We start from the raw sequence: 18889 nt of genomic DNA on the forward strand, positions 1-18889 counted from the left end.
TGATAGTCAATACAGGAATTAGGAGATTATTTTCAGCTGTCTATATTCTAAAAATGTTTACCACATTAAAAATTATTTTTGTGGTTTTTATAGGAATCGTATTGCCTCCTAAGGGGAATATAGATATCCCAGTGTTATTCATGCCCAACATTATGAAATTACACAAAACAGCGGTCATTGTTCAAATGATGAGGGCAAACAGAGAAAACTGGCCAATTGACAATTTTGACGAATTGAGCCCAGAGATGAAAAGGTAACTTTTAAGTAAGGACAATTGAAGAAAAATGGTTTTATTTTGACTGGCGCTGACGTGATCACTTTCTGTTCTGTGTTATGTAATGTAAAGCTCATGATTTTATATTCTCTGAGGTGTTGAAATTTATATGTTCCGAAGAGGAAAATACATTTGTTATGTGGGTAGAATATATATCATTTGACGTTCAGAGGGATTTGAAGTTCAGAGTGATGAGCAAGTCAACCTTAAGTATCATGTCAATGAATCAGAGTCAGAGACATGCAAAGGGATTCTTTTTGACTGGGAAAATACTTATTGCTGAGACAACAAATAATAAATATCTAGAGAACAACCTGAAGCAGCTTGTCTTGGCAAAGTATTGGGACTTGGGATGCTGACATTCACCAAGTGATGGCCCTGTGCCAGGTGTGTATGACACCCTGAGGCAACACCACTATGACTACTGCTGTACTGTGTTATTGCCAGGATACAGATTGCTTGGATTCTCTTTGCTTCACTGAAGTTTAAGCCAACTCCAATAATGATCCAAAATATATGTTTTCTCTGCTTTTATAATTTAATTAAATAATGATCTAGAAATCTTAATTAAAAGGAAATTCTGTCTTTGCCTTACGTGTATATATTTCTTCTCCACATTAAAAAAAAAATTCTTTTCTGTGAGCCCATTAGTGTCCATTCTGCCACGATTTTCACCATTCCTATAGTCAAGACACCCTATGAATTTGTGGGCCCCAGTGTAAAATGAAAATGAGAGGGCCCTTGTTCAAAAGTGGTTGAGAATTTCAGGACGGTTACAGTGGTGTGTTAAACAATCATGGAACAATTCTAGGTGTGGGGTCCACGTGCTGTGTGTTGCTCAAGTCATGTGCTCGTGAAGCTGGTCCTGCCTGCTGTGTCTTCTGTTTCATTTTTAACAAGAAAAGCCAATTGTCAACAATGATCAGAACCATTTTGTACAATTACTGTTGTCTTGATGGTGTATGACAGACTTAACAATATTTTGACAAATGGCCTTTTTTAACCAATATCCCCAAAAAGTAGGTTCTTTGTCGCTTTCTTTTATTATTATTATTATTATTATTATTATTTATTCATGAGAGACACAGAAAGAGAGAGAGGCAGAGACACAGGCAGAGGGAGAAGCAGGTTCCACGCAGGGAGCCCGACATGGGGCTCGATCCCCGGACCCCAGGATCAGGCCCTGGGCCGAAGGCAGGCGCTAAACTGCTAAGCCACCCGGGCGTCCCTCTTTATCACTTTCTGATGTCTTGTACTTAATGGCATTTTTTGTGTTTTGTGTTTTGCCTATCCAATTTAGAATACAACCCATAGGAACTGTATTACCTCTGATTAATCACATATTAGTCACATCAATAAATACCAACTTTTAAAAGCAGGGGAAAAGCTCTTCAGTTTTAAGTTCCATCTCACAATCTTTGCATTACATTTTTCTTTGTGATAATTCCCCAGGGTTTGCTTTGAAGTGTTCATAACACTTGCAGAAAATGTGGTGTATTTCATAGTTTCTCTCTATCAGAGTTTAAATTCATGAGCTTTGCTAAAATACCATTAAGTTAATAATGAATATTCTCTTTTATGCTAATATTGAAAGTGTTCATATTTTTTGTTCACTCTTCCTAACTAGAACCCTGGGAATAGAAAGTGGAGAAATCCAAGCAATACACTGGATATACCCTATTCTTGGACTTCCTCAGGCACTACATTCTAAATGCCCTCAAGGTAGGTATGCTGTAGAGTCACAAAACACTAAGATTCCAAGTGATCTTAGAGGCTCCTTTAATCCTGTCTCTTCTGGTACAAGCAAGAGAACTGAGGTCCAGAGAAAGTAAATCGTGAAGTGAATAGCCCTACTGGTAGGAGCGCCAGGACTGAATCTGGTCTCCTAACCGTAAGTCCAATGATGTTTCCACCAAACCACACCATTTCCTGTTGTTCTTCCTGTTGCTGAAACCCTGGGATCAGCTAAGATAGAAAATAACATTAACTTCAGGCCCCTTTATCCCACATTCTGTGAGGGACTCAGAGACCTGCCCTGGATCTATAAGATTCCCAGGTACTTTGGTTCTTGCGTCACATTTATTTGCCAGATTCCAGCTTCTGTGTAACTCTAAGTCTCATCCAAGAACTGTCCTATGGGGACACTGATCCCTCTATTCTCTGTTGTCCCAGACACTAAACTTGTATGATGTCCTCCAAAAACCAGTCGGAATGTACTGAAGTTTTCAAGGAGGTTCACTTCACTACCATATACACAACATAAAAATTCCTACTCTTAAAATGCCTTTCTTTTTCTCAGCGACCGCTCTTTTTCTTTCCCATACTCCAAACTTCTCTGAAGTTTCTGTGTGTTCTCTTTCCTCAATACTCTTCTCACTTTTTCCACATTGCTTGCTTTTCTCATCTTCTTTCCAGAGTAAGCCTAAGAAACACAAATCCTTTTAGATATCTGTAAAGCAACCTCTTACCAGGCCTTACACATAGTTCTTCCTAACTAAGGAATACTGAATTGCTCATCTCCGCAAAGAGATACCTATTTTGGAGCCTCTCACTTGAGCAATACATATGAGCCAAAAGGAGTCCTGAAATTTTGAATTTTTCTTCTCCTTCCAGTATCAATCTTTGGTAGTGAAACAGAGTTAGTCTTCTACTGGCATATATTATTTCACCACCCTTCAAAAGAAGAGAAAATAGTAAATTTTGCTTGTGGATAATGACATTTCCCCAGATACACTGAAGGCCAAGGTTACATAATGCCTTATGTCATTTAATTTTAACTGAAGGAAAAATCCACATATCTAGCAGTACCTTTGACAGTAAATGTCATTTATTTTACTTGAAGTATTTTTGGTCTTAAGTGAAAAAATTATCAACACATAAATGTTTCAAATATACTAAATTATCTTCTGAATGCTCCAGAAAAATGCCAAAGCGTTTCTTTTATCTCCTTCTGGAATATAATTGTTTGTATATTTTCCATAGAGCTGAATGGTTCAAAATTTATAATACAGTCATCTGATCAAAGTGATATAATAAAGCCTAGACATTACTCTGTTGAAATACTAGCAGCAACGTTGCTCATGTTGACTGCAGACACAGTTTTGTTTTTCCCAGATTAAAGATTTAAAGCAGATTTTTTTCAGTCTGAAACAACGCCTGCGAAAACATAAAATCATAAATTTCTTGCAGTTTTCTTCAAAGAAAGTTAAACATGCTGCAGAAACAAAAAGGCATTTTCCATCAAGTCACTTCTGTTGGTAATTACTCAATTTTTAAATCAAGTGTGAGTTCTATAAATAGCCTGTGTTGCTTTAGCACAACCCAGTAGTAACATCAGTGTTCTGAAACAGATTGTGTATTAGTTATTAAATCATTTTAGCAGAAGTCTAAAGCCTATTCTGGTAATTATTTTTGTCTACAAATGCCCTTGAGAAAAAAATAAGTACAATTACATAAATACATATTGCTTACTTTCTGTACAGTCCATCCTTCATTCTTCTGAACACATCAGACATAACCTATTGCTTTCCCTGCTCAACTGCATCATCATCGATGTTTACTGTTTCTTTTCTGTTTTTGTGTGTCTGTCACTCAGGTTATTCTTAAACCCAGGATACTTTTGTTGTACTGTGAGCCACCCCTTCTTTTTGTGTATTCCTATCTGCTCCTATCCATTGGGGCAGATAATTGGAAAAGACTCTACTACTGTCACAGTGTGAAGACAATGGAATGCGAATCCATTGTGATTGAGTAATCCGTGCATTGCCAGGGCACTAATTTCCGAAGGACTTAGAGGACAAGACCAGTGACATGATACTAATTGTAACTTTGATCACACTAATTTCCAATTTAATGCTTTAAGACTGAAGCTAATTAAAACCAGAGAAGCCTGTACATTTTCCTCAGTCATTTCAACCCTCTTAATTTACATCTTGCATTTCACTACTTATTCTAAGTTCAAAATGTTCCATATCAACCTGTAAATTTGAGAATTAAAAATGAATTTATATTAGATATTTATAAATGTGGTATGTATTGTGAAAAAACATAAATTTGAGGACATTATTTGATTGTGCAGTTTAGATGAATATATTATTACTGATGCCACAACAGTATGATATAATACATTTTTAAAGCTTTTTTATATTATGATTCCCATTTATCCCTTATATTAATGTTTTATGTGCATCTGAATTGACAAAAATATAGCATCTAACATATGTATTTTAAAGATTTATTTATCATTTTTTAGAAGGGAAGAGGGGCAGAAGAGGAAGGAAAGAGAGAATCTCAAGCAGACTCCCCACTCCATCCCCCCCCACCCTGCCTTAGCACAGAGCCTAACATGGGGTTCAATCTCAAGACCCTGAGATCATGGTCTGAGCCAAAATCAAGAGTCAGACATTTAACCAACTGAGTCACCCAAGTGCCCCAAGCATTTAATATATTTTTGAGAAATAATATCTTTATTTATGTGGACTCTAATATACTTGGCCCCATGATATTATAGAACTAATGCCAGGGGAATGCATTATTACTCCTTTGTGCAATTAGTAGTTGTATTTAGAAATTATATTTTGGTTTCTCACAAGATCACTGACAACCTCTGTACTTGATATAAGAAAACACTGAAATTTAATATATATAAAAAAAATATAAAAAGTTTCAGGGGCACCTGGGTGGCTCAGTCGATTGAGCATCCAACTCTTGGTTTCAGCTCAGGTCATGATCTCATGGGTCATAGGGATGGAGCCCTGCATCCAGCTTCCTGCTCAGCAGGGAGTCTGCTTGAAGATTCTCACCCTCTGCCCCTTCCCCTGTTTGTGATCTCTCTCTTTTTCTCTCTATCTCAAATAAATAAATAAATCTTTAAAAATATATGGATAAAAAAAAATATATATGGATAAAGTTTTAATGTTGTATATTAAATTAAAATTATAATCACATTTTAACATGAATTTTAAATCATTATCATTTTTTTCAATTTTATTTTTAACTGTTAGTGTACTTTGTAAATTTAAAAGCAATTCACAAGAGAAAATCAAAATATTTTACTGAAATAATTTAAATATGAATTTTAAGGTACATGTGAATAAAGAATAGGAAATATTTTTAAAGTATTATTACAAAATAAATGTTATAGAACTTATTTTTAAAAATTATTTGAAGGTATTTGCTATAGTATTACTATGTAAGTAGAGCTGGGTATTTGCCACAATGAACATACAGATAGCTGAAAAATTCACATGTTCATGACCACCAGTTGAATTATTGATATAACTAGGTGAGTTCCTGAATCAAATTTTACATCTTAATATAATCTTCTGTAATCTAGTGTATATCTTCCAGGTTAATCTTTGTCATGCTATTTTTACATATTATTTAATATTCTTATTTGCTTCCAAAATGTTAGTGTGTGTGTGTGTTAATGCCAGACACAGTAAGTCAAAGTATGCTAAAGGATATTTTTCATGACATAATTCATTTTCTTCCATCTCAACTGGAAATGTTTCTCTCCTATAGTTGTCGTAGAATGTCAGTCCAGGAAGAGGATAGAACAGGAGGTGGAAGTCACACTGACTGGTGATTTTTTTGGAGAAAGTCCTATCTTAGATTCGACAGATTTTATAGTGATTCCAAAAAGAAATTCACGTGGTTCTTATGAAGATATTGATGGTAAGAGAATCACAGTCATGGATATAAAAAATGATAATAAATAAAAACTCAATTTCCTTAAATTGCAGTTTGCTGGAGCACCTGGGTGGCTCAGCTGGTTAAACACCTGCCTTGGGTTCAGGTCATGATCTCAGGGTCCTGGGATCCAGCCCCATGTTGGACTCCCTGCTCAGTGGGGAGCTTGCTTCTCCTCCCCACTCCTGCTCTCTCTCTCTCTCTCTCTTTCACTATCTCTGTCTCTCTTTCAAATAAATATTTAAAATCTTAAAAAAAAAAAGAAGATAACTCATTCTATTTAAAAAAATAGTTGCGATTTGCTGATTCCTCAGTTACATGAAAATCCACACCCAATATGTTTCAGTTACAATATATCCTTAAAATACTGTTTAGCAAGTGTTCAGTGATGTTTGTTCTCTTCATATAGTGGTCATTTCCAAAAGGAAAATAATTATAGTTGTTAATGTATTTATAAGAATAGATTATTATTCTGTCATCAGTGAGAAGAGAAAAAACTGTAGTAACTAAAATCCACATCCCTTCACTTTTAAACTCTTCCTTTATTTAAGGAATATGATTGAAGCCACGTTTACAGTTTTAAATTCAGAAACACGACCTTGCAAAAAGTGTTCTGTATTTAAAGAAATTGAAAAATTGACATAAATTAGATGCAATCCCCAAATAAATTTTGTATAATAATCCCTCTGGCATTTAAAATTTTAAAGAAAACTTTTCAACAAGTTAATATGAAGATCTGGCAAAATCAAATCCCAGTGATACAAGGTTTATTTTTCAGCTGTCTTCCAGATGAACTGAGGTAGAATGTTCCTATTTCTCATTGAAAGGGAAATCTCCTATGGCTGTATTTTATTAAAATCAGGGGGGAAAATCAGTGTTTAAGTGTTATTTAAAAAACAAATTGACCACAAAATTAAGTATGAAATTCCTGCAGAAATAATATATCTTCTCTGGTTTTCTCATTCATATCTATAGTTTTTTTTACATTGAATTTAGTATTATTATCTTTGTGTCTGATTTAATTATTTCTGTGATCAAAGAATATAAATGAGATATAAGTGAAGAGAGATAGAATATATGAGTATAGAGAGAGTATATAAGAGTAAAATAGTTTTTAATTTTTTATTTTTTATAATGTTGGCTGTTTCTATTAAATAAGAGATGTTCAGGACGCCTGGGTAGCTCCCCAGTTGAGCATCTGTCTTTGGCTCAGGGCGTGATCCTGGGGTGCGGGATGGAGTCCCCCATCGGGCTCACCACAGGAAGCCTGCTTCTCCCTCTACCTATGTCTCTGCCTCTCTCTCTGTGTCTCTCATGAATAAATAAATATAATCATTTAAAATAAATATATAAATAAATAAGAAATGTTCATTTTTAAATAATTCCAGAAACTTCTAAAGTGATACGAATAGTCATCCCCAGCTCAAGTCAGTCCTAGTTGGGTGGTTGTTACACCTTAATAAATTTGATATATACCCTCTTGAGCTTCCAGCCACACCCAAGGGGTGGAAACGTGCTAGGAATTTAACCAGCTATTTTAACCAAGACCAAATGACAATGACAAATAAGACAGGCTTATTTCTCTTTCACAAGAAAGCCTGGACTTCTAGGAGGTCCCAGGGAATGTGGTCCCTTAGATCATCCAGGGACCAAGATTCCTTTTCTCTTGTTGCTATCCCCTGTGTTGTCCCCTTCTGCAGGTCAATTGTGCTGTCACATCTGCAGTGGAGAGCAATCTGGTTCCCTTGAAAGCCATGGCCTAAAAAAACAGAAAAAAAAAAAAAAAAGCCATGGCCTGGGGTTGCATACGTCATTTATATTTGCATCTCTTGTATTTGTATGCCATTGGTCAGAACTCAGTCATATGGACATGTCTAGCTGTGGTGAAAACTGGGAAATGTAATCTCTTTATCCAGGCCCAGATAAAATTTGAGTACTTTCTATTACTAAAAAAGAAGAAAGGAAAAAATAAATATTGAAAAGACAGTGAGCAGTCTCTGCCCTACTTTATTTACCATGGACTGATAAAATCTATCTGTGGTCAATCTATCCAAAGGTACTTATTAAAAACTTATTACACATTAAATGTTTATCTGGGCCTAGAAACTCCTACCTCTCATACCTCTCATAGCTCTCCTTCCGTGAAACTCATGTCCCCACTCTTTAGGACAGAGTTTCAGTCACTTTCTGGGCAGCATGTCAAATCCCTTACTGTTTATCTGTATTTGTTGAAGCTGTAATATGTAAAGATGAGAAGTATTTTTATTTTTTTATTTTTTGCTTTCTTTTCTCTGCATGTCTGCTTTTCTCCTCTCTAATCAGGCCTACTTTCTCTGTCTACTCATCAACTTATACACATGGCTCAGTCATGAAGAGTCAACTACCTTTCACTTTTCTGGATACTCCTTGGTGTCTTCCAAAATAGATCATTCAAACTAGAGTTTTGTTGTTTGCAAACAAGTATTCTGAGAGTAAATATGGGAGAGGATCTGGAAATAATAAATATTCTTAAATGAATTATGAAAATGTTAAAACAATCTCCCCCATACTCTTTCCTTATATGGTTTGGAAGGTAATAATTTAAAGACTGGAGATGGAATTATGAAATGAGTACCTATGTTACAAGTACCCAATGTACTTCATAAAATCTTTGGAGTTACAAAAAAAAATGGTTTACACTAATTATTGTCTTATTTATTTACTAGCTAGGTATTGATAGTATGTATTGTGTGAGTTAAGAAAATATTAAGTTGCACAGACATTTAATTTGTAATTATGTTAATTTATTAGTTATTTGTTTTTTTCTCTTTGAATTTTAGTTTTGTAATTGCAGAAATGCCAACGGAATCCTAGACTGTTTAAATTTATAAAAAATGAAATAAACATGTCAGGAGAGGGGAATTTTCTATTGGAAGTCTGTTCAATTACTCTATTTTAAAGAGTATCTATTCAAAATGAAATCAGACTGATGGAAACCATTTCCATTTATCTCAGAAATGTTGTAAGTTTAATACAGATTTTGCTTTAGTGAATAATGTAGAAGCATTAAAGAAATGTAGGAATTATAATTTTTAAGTAAGTGAAACCCTGCCGACTTCCTTTTCTTCAACCAGTAGATAAAACTAAAGGGAATTCTGCTTGTTTATGCAGATCATGGATAAAAAATATCAGTGTAGATTAACCTCAGAGTTCAAATGTGTAACACAACTGTCAATATCCAGTGAGAAATAAAATAAGCACTTTTTATTGAAATGGAACATATTTTAATAAGCAGCCAACGTTTAGTAAATGTACCCCAGTAAATGTCCAGTATATTTCTAAAGTAATTGTTTTGTGTGTCATTCTGCTGTGCTTAAGTGAGTTTTAATAATTGAGTGTTCAAACTTTGATTTCTATTTGAAATCTATCCTGTTGAAGGCAAAATATTGATGTTTCTGTGACATTGTGAAGGAAGGTAAAAAAAAATGCTTATACATAGTATCCATTTTAATATGTTCTTGCTACATGAAATTACTTATACCTTTTTTTAGGTTGCAAGCTAAAGAAATTATAATTCTGAAAAATAGAAATTGATTAAATGTTATTACTAAAAAAAAAAGTCTACTTCCTTCTATATAAGCAGGGTCTCTAAGGAAGCTGCCAGTATCATTTTGGGACATTTGAAAGGCAAATTAAGAAAATAGCTCTTGAAAGTACAGCTTTTAAAAAAAAAAAAAAAAAAAAAAAAGAAAGTACAGCTTTTGATATGGCTCTTATTTTATTGCTTCATTACGTCTCATGATGAAAAATAATACTTAATATTGAAAATAACAATTTGGAAGGTTCGCAGGCTTATATCTTCCAGTGATTCCCTCTAAAATAGCTTTTTCTGTGCTCAATACCACCAAACTTAAGAAGTTTATCTATTTTTTGACTAAAGACATTTTAATTTGTGAATGTTTCTGTTCTGAAGCATGTCCTATATAGAAGTAGATTTGTTCAGTCCCCTCCCAAACTTAATGTTTTTCTCTGTCTTTATGGTACCTGAATATTTGATAAATCCATTAACCTCTCCTTTGTCTGGGTTCCTTAAAGGCATCTGGTAATAACTTGATTCCTTTTCTGCCCATATTCGAAAGAGGTAATCAACTTGCCTGCACTCTGTAAGTCTACCTGCTTGCCTTTCCCTTCTTACCTATTTCTTTAAGGACAAGTCTGACCATGAAGACTGAATACTATTTTAGTCTTCAGTATATGCAAAGACAAACCAGCTCTTTTCTCCCTGTGTGTGTAATTTAATTATAGTATACCCAACACATTAAATAGTGTTCAAAAGAGTCATGTTGTTCATGCCAGTTTGTACTTCCTTTGGTCCCTTAAATCCATTATGGTGGAAATTAAAGTCTCTTAAATCCATTATGGTGGAAATTTTAAAACTCTCTGGCTTGGACTATGATGCAGTTTTAGGCATGATCACTAATTAAACCCTTATATTCCTGCACACAGGTTTGTGACCAAATGAGAAGTAGATTCAAAATAGGTCAGATGGAGATCAAAATGTTACCTCTATTCATTATAAAGTGACTTGGCACTATGGATTCATTTGGGTTTATTAATACCTTCCACCAAAATGAAGTGAAGTGCATTTACCCGAGACTAGCCAGTTGTAGATTCCTGGCAGGAGCAAACAACCTACACATGAAGGAGGAAAAGAAAGTGCACATTCTGGATTCAAGACATTAGGAAAGAAAGAGGTCTGCTCATCTACTCATGTTCCATTCCTTCACCCATATTCACTGATCAGATATGTTGCTTTTCCCCCAATGGCAAGTCATGATGGAGGAGGCAGATTGATGCTGAGACTTTTTTCCTCCTATACTTTTCCTTTCTTGTGAGTGAATAGGCCCCTCTATATAGACATGATAAGCAGGAGATCAGAATCCCCAACACTCCTTCCCATCAGTTGCCCTTTATCTTCATCATCTTTCCCTAAGAGTCCAAAGAACCTTACCAAGCCTCATTAAATGAAAATGCCAGGACCTCTCTGCTCTCCTTCCACCCTGATTCCTCATATACACCATTGAGTTAACCAGGATTGATCACTTTTATATTTCTTTCATTCAACAACAATCTTGTGAGCATCTTTGCTGCCAGATACTTTGCTGAGCCCCAGAGATACCAAAATTAATAAGACACACAGACTGTTGTCAAGGAATTCAAAGAACATCTGTCCAACGTGTTGGATTTATGCAGCTGCAGTATTTAAATCAATTGGTATTGCCCTACTGGAATATTATTATATGTGGATATTTAGACTGTATTTTGCAATGTCACTTCTTTAAAATTACAAATTACAAATTATTCTGTGTGGGCATAATCTCCCCCATAATTGTATTTGTTCTTCCTAAGTAATTCTTGGTCTATGCCTTCTTTGTGCCTCCCTGAGGATTAGTTCAGTAACTATCTCTATGAGATTTTTTCTGTGAGGGTGGTTTTATTGTTTAACTGCATATCAGATTCATGCCTCTTCCTTTTATTTTCCAGATGTTCTATAACTTGAGGCCATTGTTCTTTGATTAATCTGTTATCCTTTTTGTGTGTCTGATTTGCTAATTTATGTGTCACACTGGTCTCATTTCCATCATCTTGCTGTATGTTGTTTGCACGTCATATGTAAACTCTCATGCCCTGTTTGGTCTGTAATCACTCACAGCTCCTGGGAAACCTGTCATTGGCCCTTCCAAGACCCTACCTTGGCCTCTAGATTTGATCTTTTCCCCTGCTTTTGTTCATTTTACTTTCTTTGCTCAACTCATTCTGTTAAGGTTTCTGTCCTAACTGTCCTAACGAGACTGCCCTTCACAAGATGGTCACCTTTATCCAGTATAAACCTATGGTCAGATTTCTGTCCTGAGCTCACTCAGCCTTTCAACATTTGACCCAGTTGAAGGACTTCCTGCTCTTAGTTTTCATGACTAGTCTTATTATTTATTATCTCACTGGTTGCCTCTCCTCCATTTTTCTGGTTAGCACCTCTTCTTCTGACCAGGATCTAAATGTTTGAGAGACCAAGGGCTCTGCCCTGAGGGACACCACATTCCATTGCGCCAGTTATGTCCAGCATATTTCCAGAAGCTGCTGCTAACGGTATCTTTTCAGCAATTGTACCACTTGACTGGCCTCATATCCCAGGTTATGAAGTATAAAGCCAGACACCTTGGGTTCTTCTATTTCATCTCTTTAGGGCCTTGGGAAAATTACTTTTATCTCTCTATAAACTCAGTTTCTTCAACTGTGACATGGAGATAATAATGGCATCTACTTCATAGGCTGTTTCTGAGGATTAAATATGTAAATGCATGGAATCCTTAGAAAGCCTATTGTTCTCCGTATGTGTTCCATAAGTGTTAGATCTTACCATTATTGTCATTCAAAGCTCTAGTGGGGGCATTTTGTGACAGTTATATACTAGAGTGACCATCTTCAGTTACTGACAAATGATGTTTTATAATGGAAACGTAGTCCTCTCATTGTCATTCAGTGAGTATTCTCATTAGTACACAGAAGAATATCCCTGGAAAAAGAAAATACAAAAATATGGTGCCTACATATTAGATAGAGACTGAAATTGGATGCTAATTGCTGAAAGCTCAGATCAAATATTTATGTTGCAAGAAGTTCCCTTATCTTTTTTTTTTTTTGGTATCTTGTTTCAAATAAAATGTGTAAGAAGAGCATCAGATGTGAGGCCACCTTCTTTAATTTTTCATTTTGTAGTTTACTGTACTTGTAGTCAGAGCAGAGGAACATGCAGTTATATTAAATTAATCAAAATGTCTGGTCTGTTAAATGGCCTTATGAAAGTGAAGTAAAAACATGTCAATGAAATCTTCCTTCAGAAAGATTTGCAATTTTATTTAAAAAAAAGTAAGAGTTGTTTGTTCTTCATTACTTGTTCAAAGAAAATAGCTTTAGTGAGTTTATCCAGCCTTCTCTGTTTTCTTTGAATACTTTGCTGTCTTCATCTGTTTCAAATTTGTCCCTAGCATTCCATTCATTCCTTATGTGATTATGATGTTCTAACAAATGGGCATGCCCATTATTAGTGAAGCGAGAACAGACATTTAGGGGAAAAACATGAAATACAATGTTCATTATTCTTTGATAGTCATTTCTCCATAATTGAAATCTTTTTGTTGGGTTTATTTTGACATGTATTTCTTACAGATTAAAATGTATATGTTATAATAATACATAATTTCAAAGCATATTTTATAATGAATTTGTTATAATTCTAGTTTCTGATTATATTTAGTCAGGTGTTCTTTTAAAAAAAAATGACTGATGTTCCTCCACATTGAATAAAATTCAGTCATTGTCCTGAGAAAATTCACCTTAGTAAATTTAATAACAGGAACCGTTGGCCAACGTAGCTCCCACTGCATGATTTATTGGCACTATGATACAGGCATTAGGTTGAATGATAATTATGCAGGGATATTATCCGGATGGGAGACATGCCCCTTTTGTTCAATATAATGACTCTGCTGACATACCCAAATGATTATAGGCATTATTATTTTGTGACACAATAGATAGATATGGATATGGATACAGATAAGATACAGGTATCATACTCTGAAATTCTCTGAAACCTGTTTGATTAAATATTTTGTATATATGTAAAGGATATGGATACAGGACAGAAGCAATAAGCTGGTGATTCTGTTGCCAGTCATGCTTACTCATGTCTCTCCCACTTTATACAGAGCAGGGCATTATCTGATCTTAATCTACATCTTCCTCTCACCCTGGTGCAAGCCATCACCTGGCCTGAACTACTGTGGAAACTTCCTTAAGTTCTCTCCCAATCCCCTGTTGCTCAATTTGCTATTAAAAGAGCACGTTACTGACATATTTAAAACATTCAGTGGGCTCCTGTTATTCATAGAAATCCCAAATTCTCACCGTCCCCTGTATAGTCTTGCCTATTTTGTCCACTTTATCTTTTGACAAATTCTTGCCACTTCCTCTGCTCCATCCATGAGTTCTTTCTCAAATGGGCTAAGGTCGTTTCCATTCTGGCAAAATACCCCACGCTGCTCCAATGCTTAGGAGGCATTTTTTAAATTTCTTCATCCAGGTAACCTTTATCACCTTTCAATTTTGGTATATTGGTTTCTGCCTCAGTACCTTAGCAGCCAGGATCCCAGAACAGATGCTCTCATAACCTCCTTTACTTCTCCATAATAGCAATTATCACAGTAATTAAAAACTAGTGGTATTACTGTTAGTTTATTGCCAGTTCTTGCCTCTCAGTCTTCAGCTCCATGAGGGAAAAACCATACTTGTCATTTCAAGGAAAGCTTTTTACATACTGTTAAAACACAATTAAAGGGCAGCCCGGGTGGCTCGGCGGTTTAGCACTGCCTTCAGCCCAGGGCCTGATCCTGAGGACCCGGGATCGAGTCCCATGTCGGGCTCCCTGCATGGATCCTGCTTCTCCCTCTGCCTGTGTCTCTGCCTCTCTCTCTCTCTCTCTTTCTCTGTCTCTCATGAATAAACAAAATCTTTAAAACACAATTAAAGATAAATATATATTTATCCTATTAGGTTCATGAATTTAAGTGCCTTTTTAAGGGTTTGCTAAAAAACAGTAGAATTTTCCCTCCATGTTGAAAACTTTGTTACAGTAGTCCCAAACGCTGTTGGGTTGTAATTTTGAAATTGTAAAGTGTATTATGGGAAACTACATTTATTTAAATTTTGTTTTAGAAATGTGCTGGTATTCTCTTAGAGTTATGAGCTATGTTTGCCATGAGAGATTAATTTTATCCAACAATCAAGATAATTATTTTAAACTGGCCTCACTGACTTCACTCTTATCCACCCAGTCCACATAAAAATACTGTATAGTTTCTCTCCAAATTAGGAGCATAACAAAAACCATATTTCTCACTTGGTAATATGACTTTCCAAATAAAATGTAGAGACTAACAGATTGCTTTTAAGATACAATACAGAATGTCAGTTTATTGTGACTTTCTCCTTCTTCTTTCCCCCTCCTTTATGGGCTCAGAACAATATATTCCAGTTACAGACGAGGGGAATATGTGTAGTTTGAAAAATATATTCACATTGTTTCTACTTGTTTCACCTCCTATCTCTTAGCTGATAATCGTGTCTCTATTTTGTAGCAATGGATCTTCTTATGATTACAATTATAACATCCATAGGACAGATTCTCCACAGGGAGTTCAATGCTTCTGAAACTAAATTTAGCTTCTCATTTCTTGTCTTCATTCTGACATAAACATTCCCATAAAGATTTTAGTAATTAAGTAGAAACAGATGCAGAGCTCAACTACATACAGTATTTGCTTTAAAAATATTATGTTATTTGAATGCAATGGAAATTTCATCTCCCATTAACCAATCTAAAATTCTTAAATGCTCTTTCTTTGTATGGATTATGGCTTCCTATGGAACATTTCCATATCTCCCTAGAACAAATAGACACATTATATGTAGACACATTGATTTTGCTATTGCAAAGACAGGTTATTGATAGGAACAATAATTGCTGATTTTGTCACCAGGATAAAAAATCAGCAATTCCAGAGATGAAAAATATACTTTTACATGTGGAAAAAGTAAGAAAAAAGAGAGAGAGAGAGAGAGAGAGATCTTATAAGAGTGTGGGTCAGCCAGTTATTTTACATTAATCCAGATATTGCTGGATAATCATTAAATGTGACTTGGGCTTGAAACAGCCATACTATTTTTCAGAGTTCTACAGCAGATATTATAATCAACTACGTCTTAAAGGTGGTCAGTTTTCTGCTTGGATTGCTTAAAGAAAGGTGGCCATCAGTTCTATGAACCCAAAGATCATGTTGACCTTTATATACTGGAGACAGACTGCAGAAATTACCTCAGCTGTGGACCAGGTCAAGTTATGGGTTCCTGACCTCTCTTCCATGACCCATATGCAACAAACTTCTCAATTTGGCATTTGGGCTCCTTTTGCGTATGTGGAGAGTTAATATAATAGATATTTGTTCTTCTCTTATACATGCTAGTACTGGATTTAAGATATTTTTCACATGTACCCAACAAAACCCTGCTACTACTTTCTTCTGGTAAGCTACTGGTTAAGAAAATATGGTTAACTAGGTGGTCTGTAATACCCCAAGACTAAAACATGAAAAATTCTCTCTTTTATTAAAATATATCAGAACTTGAAAATTCTGCCCTAATAGATTAGGATGCCGTTTTAATATTTTTTAAACTTAATTCAAATATTTCTTTATAAGTTACAAATCTATAAACTTTTAATAAATTTATTATATAGACCATGCCATATTATTTATATTTTATGGTAAGTATTGATTATTAATTTCCATCTAGCTATTTCTTATTTCATAAATCTAAATTTTAAAGATTTAAGGTAGTGGGAGTTGTCTTCTGCATTTATGTTTTTATTCAATAATTTATTTTTTTTTTTTTTAACACATTTGTTTTTTTTTATTTTTATTTATTTATGATAGTCACAGAGAGAGAAAGAGAGAGAGGCAGAGACACAGGCAGAGGGAGAAGCAGGCTCCATGCACCGGAAGCCCGATGTGGGATTCGATCCTGGGTCTCCAGGATCGCGCCCTGGGCCAAAGGCAGGCGCCAAACCGCTGCGCCACCCAGGGATCCCTTCAATAATTTATTTATTAACCTTTTAACAAAAACATTACTGAGTATTATTATACATCTGGTAATGCACTAGGTATTATGAATGCAATTTAAATAACATAAATCTTCTCCCTCCGTCTGAATATCTGTGCATGATTAGTGTTGACAGGTGATTGCTTTTCAATCTATATATACTTAAGTTGAAATCATTTTAATCTTGATTTTCTTAGGTATACCTCTAAAACGTGAATTTGAATATGAAATTCAATTTGAATCTGAAGCTATGAAGTCTAAGTTGGGATCCTGTGTAGCTTTATATATGATCAAAAAAATTTATCACATCAAAGATGAAATGATAACATTGGTCTTCAATGTGGTGTTTGCACCAAAGAAACCATTGAGGTAAACTTTTTTCTTTAAATAATATTATGACTCTTTGAAACTACATATTATTACTCTTTTAAACAATGTTGATTTTTCTTTCCATTTTTTATATTTAGATTGTATTACTACTTTGATGCTACTGAGGTAAATATTTTGGGCTAGATTCTCTCTAGCTATCAAGCTCTGAAAAGTATTCTGACAAAGAAAAAAAATAGTTAAAATGATTAGAAATCTAAGAAATCCTTCACAAACTGTGAACTCCCAAAGGTCATTAGGGTAGAATATTCACAAAAGAGTGGTGCACTCTGTAAATTTTTTTCAAAAACCACTGCCTTGGTGCTGTCCATTGGCAACATGATGTTTCTCTCTCTCTCTCTTAGATTTTTATTTATTTTTTTTTTAAAGATTTTATTTATTTATTCATGAGAGACACACAGAGAGAGGCAGAGACACAGGCAGAGGAAGAAGCAGGCTCCATGCAGAAGCCGGAAGTGGGACTCAATCCTGGGTCTCCAGGATCACACCCTGGGCTGAAGGCGGCGCTAAACCGCTGAGCCCCACTCCCCACCCCCACCCCCGCCCCGGGCTGCCCTCTCTTAGATTTTTAAATTTGAGAGAGAGAGAGAGAGAGAGAGAGAGAATGGGGGGAGGGCAGAGGGACAGAATTTTCAAGCAGGCTCCCTGCTGAGCACAGAGCCCAGTGAGGGGCTTAATCTCAGGATCCATGAGATCATGACCTGAACCAAAATCACCAGTCAGACACTTACCCTGCTGAGCCACCCAGGCACCCCAACATGATGTTTCTGGATACTACTTCTCAGAACCAGTTCGAATGATTAAAAAATGCCTCAGCTGTGTTCTACTTCGTAGTTGCTTTTATCACCAAAACTATAACATTGCACATCCTGTAGTAAGATTTAAGAGGATCATATTGGAATCTCTGAGAATAGTGACCTTTGAATGTCTTTCTTCTGGGAAACCGCATCCAGTGTCTTTATATTTACTTGTTGGGCAACTGGTACTTAGCACATGCAAATGTTGCATCTGAAACAGGGATTTCTTTATGTCTTAATGCAGACACTGATCAGTACCACAATACACACAAAGTACAAAATACGGGGGTGCCTGGGTGGCTCAGTTGGTTAAGTGTTTGCCTCCTCAGGTATTGATCCCAGGATCCAGAAGCTCTGAGTCTGGCTCCCTGCTCAGAAGGGAGTCTGCTTCTCCCTCTGCCTTTCCCTGCTACTCATGATTTCATTCTCTCTCCCTCTCTCTCAAATAAATAAATGTATAAAACCTTTTTTAAAAAAAGTACAAAATACAATCTAGTAATGAAAAGACAGCTAAAGGGAATCCCTGGGTGGCGCAGCGGTTTAGCGCCTGCCTTTGGCCCAGGGCGCGATCCTGGAGACCCGGGATCGAATCCCACATCGGGCTCCCGGTGCATGGAGCCTACTTCTCCCTCTGCCTGTGTCTCTGCCTCTCTCTCTCTCTCTGTGTGACTATCGTAAATAAATAAAATTAAAAAAAAAAAAAAGAAAGAAAAGACAGCTAAAGTATTAGCTGTGTTTTTAATTATTTCTGTAATTTAACTATGTATTTTATGGAGCCAGGCAAGTATTTAAAGTGGTTTTGAATATGTAGTTCAATCACTAAAACATATGAGGGTCATCTTCAGAAAACAGTAATAAAAACCAAGCTACAAGAAGATAGTATGCTGTAAACATTTATCTTCTTTTTCATTATGATAGTTTTCTGTGTTTATTGCATAAGTATTTTTTTTTCACATTTAGATTTGTATTTTGTTGACTTAGTGATATAGAAATTACCAGCAACAACCAGAAAGAGAGTATGTTTTCCTTGGTGAATATGAGCACT

General features: G+C 35.5%; 1 protein-coding gene across 3 annotated transcripts in view; it reads left to right on the plus strand.

Annotated features, from left to right (window-relative positions):
• CFAP47 (cilia and flagella associated protein 47) overlaps window positions 1-18889 on the plus strand; it is a 509395-nt gene that overhangs the window by 444043 nt on the left and 46463 nt on the right. For all 3 annotated transcript variants that reach the window (XM_025439582.3, XM_025439599.3, XM_025439591.3), the window contains 4 exons: window positions 94-253; window positions 1902-1996; window positions 5798-5950; window positions 16858-17029. In XM_025439582.3, the coding sequence (XP_025295367.3) occupies window positions 94-253; window positions 1902-1996; window positions 5798-5950; window positions 16858-17029 (580 nt within the window). The remainder of the gene's footprint in view (window positions 1-93; window positions 254-1901; window positions 1997-5797; window positions 5951-16857; window positions 17030-18889) is intronic.

This window comes from Canis lupus, chromosome X, assembly GCF_003254725.2.
Source record: "Canis lupus dingo isolate Sandy chromosome X, ASM325472v2, whole genome shotgun sequence".
Lineage (NCBI taxonomy): Eukaryota > Metazoa > Chordata > Mammalia > Carnivora > Canidae > Canis > Canis lupus.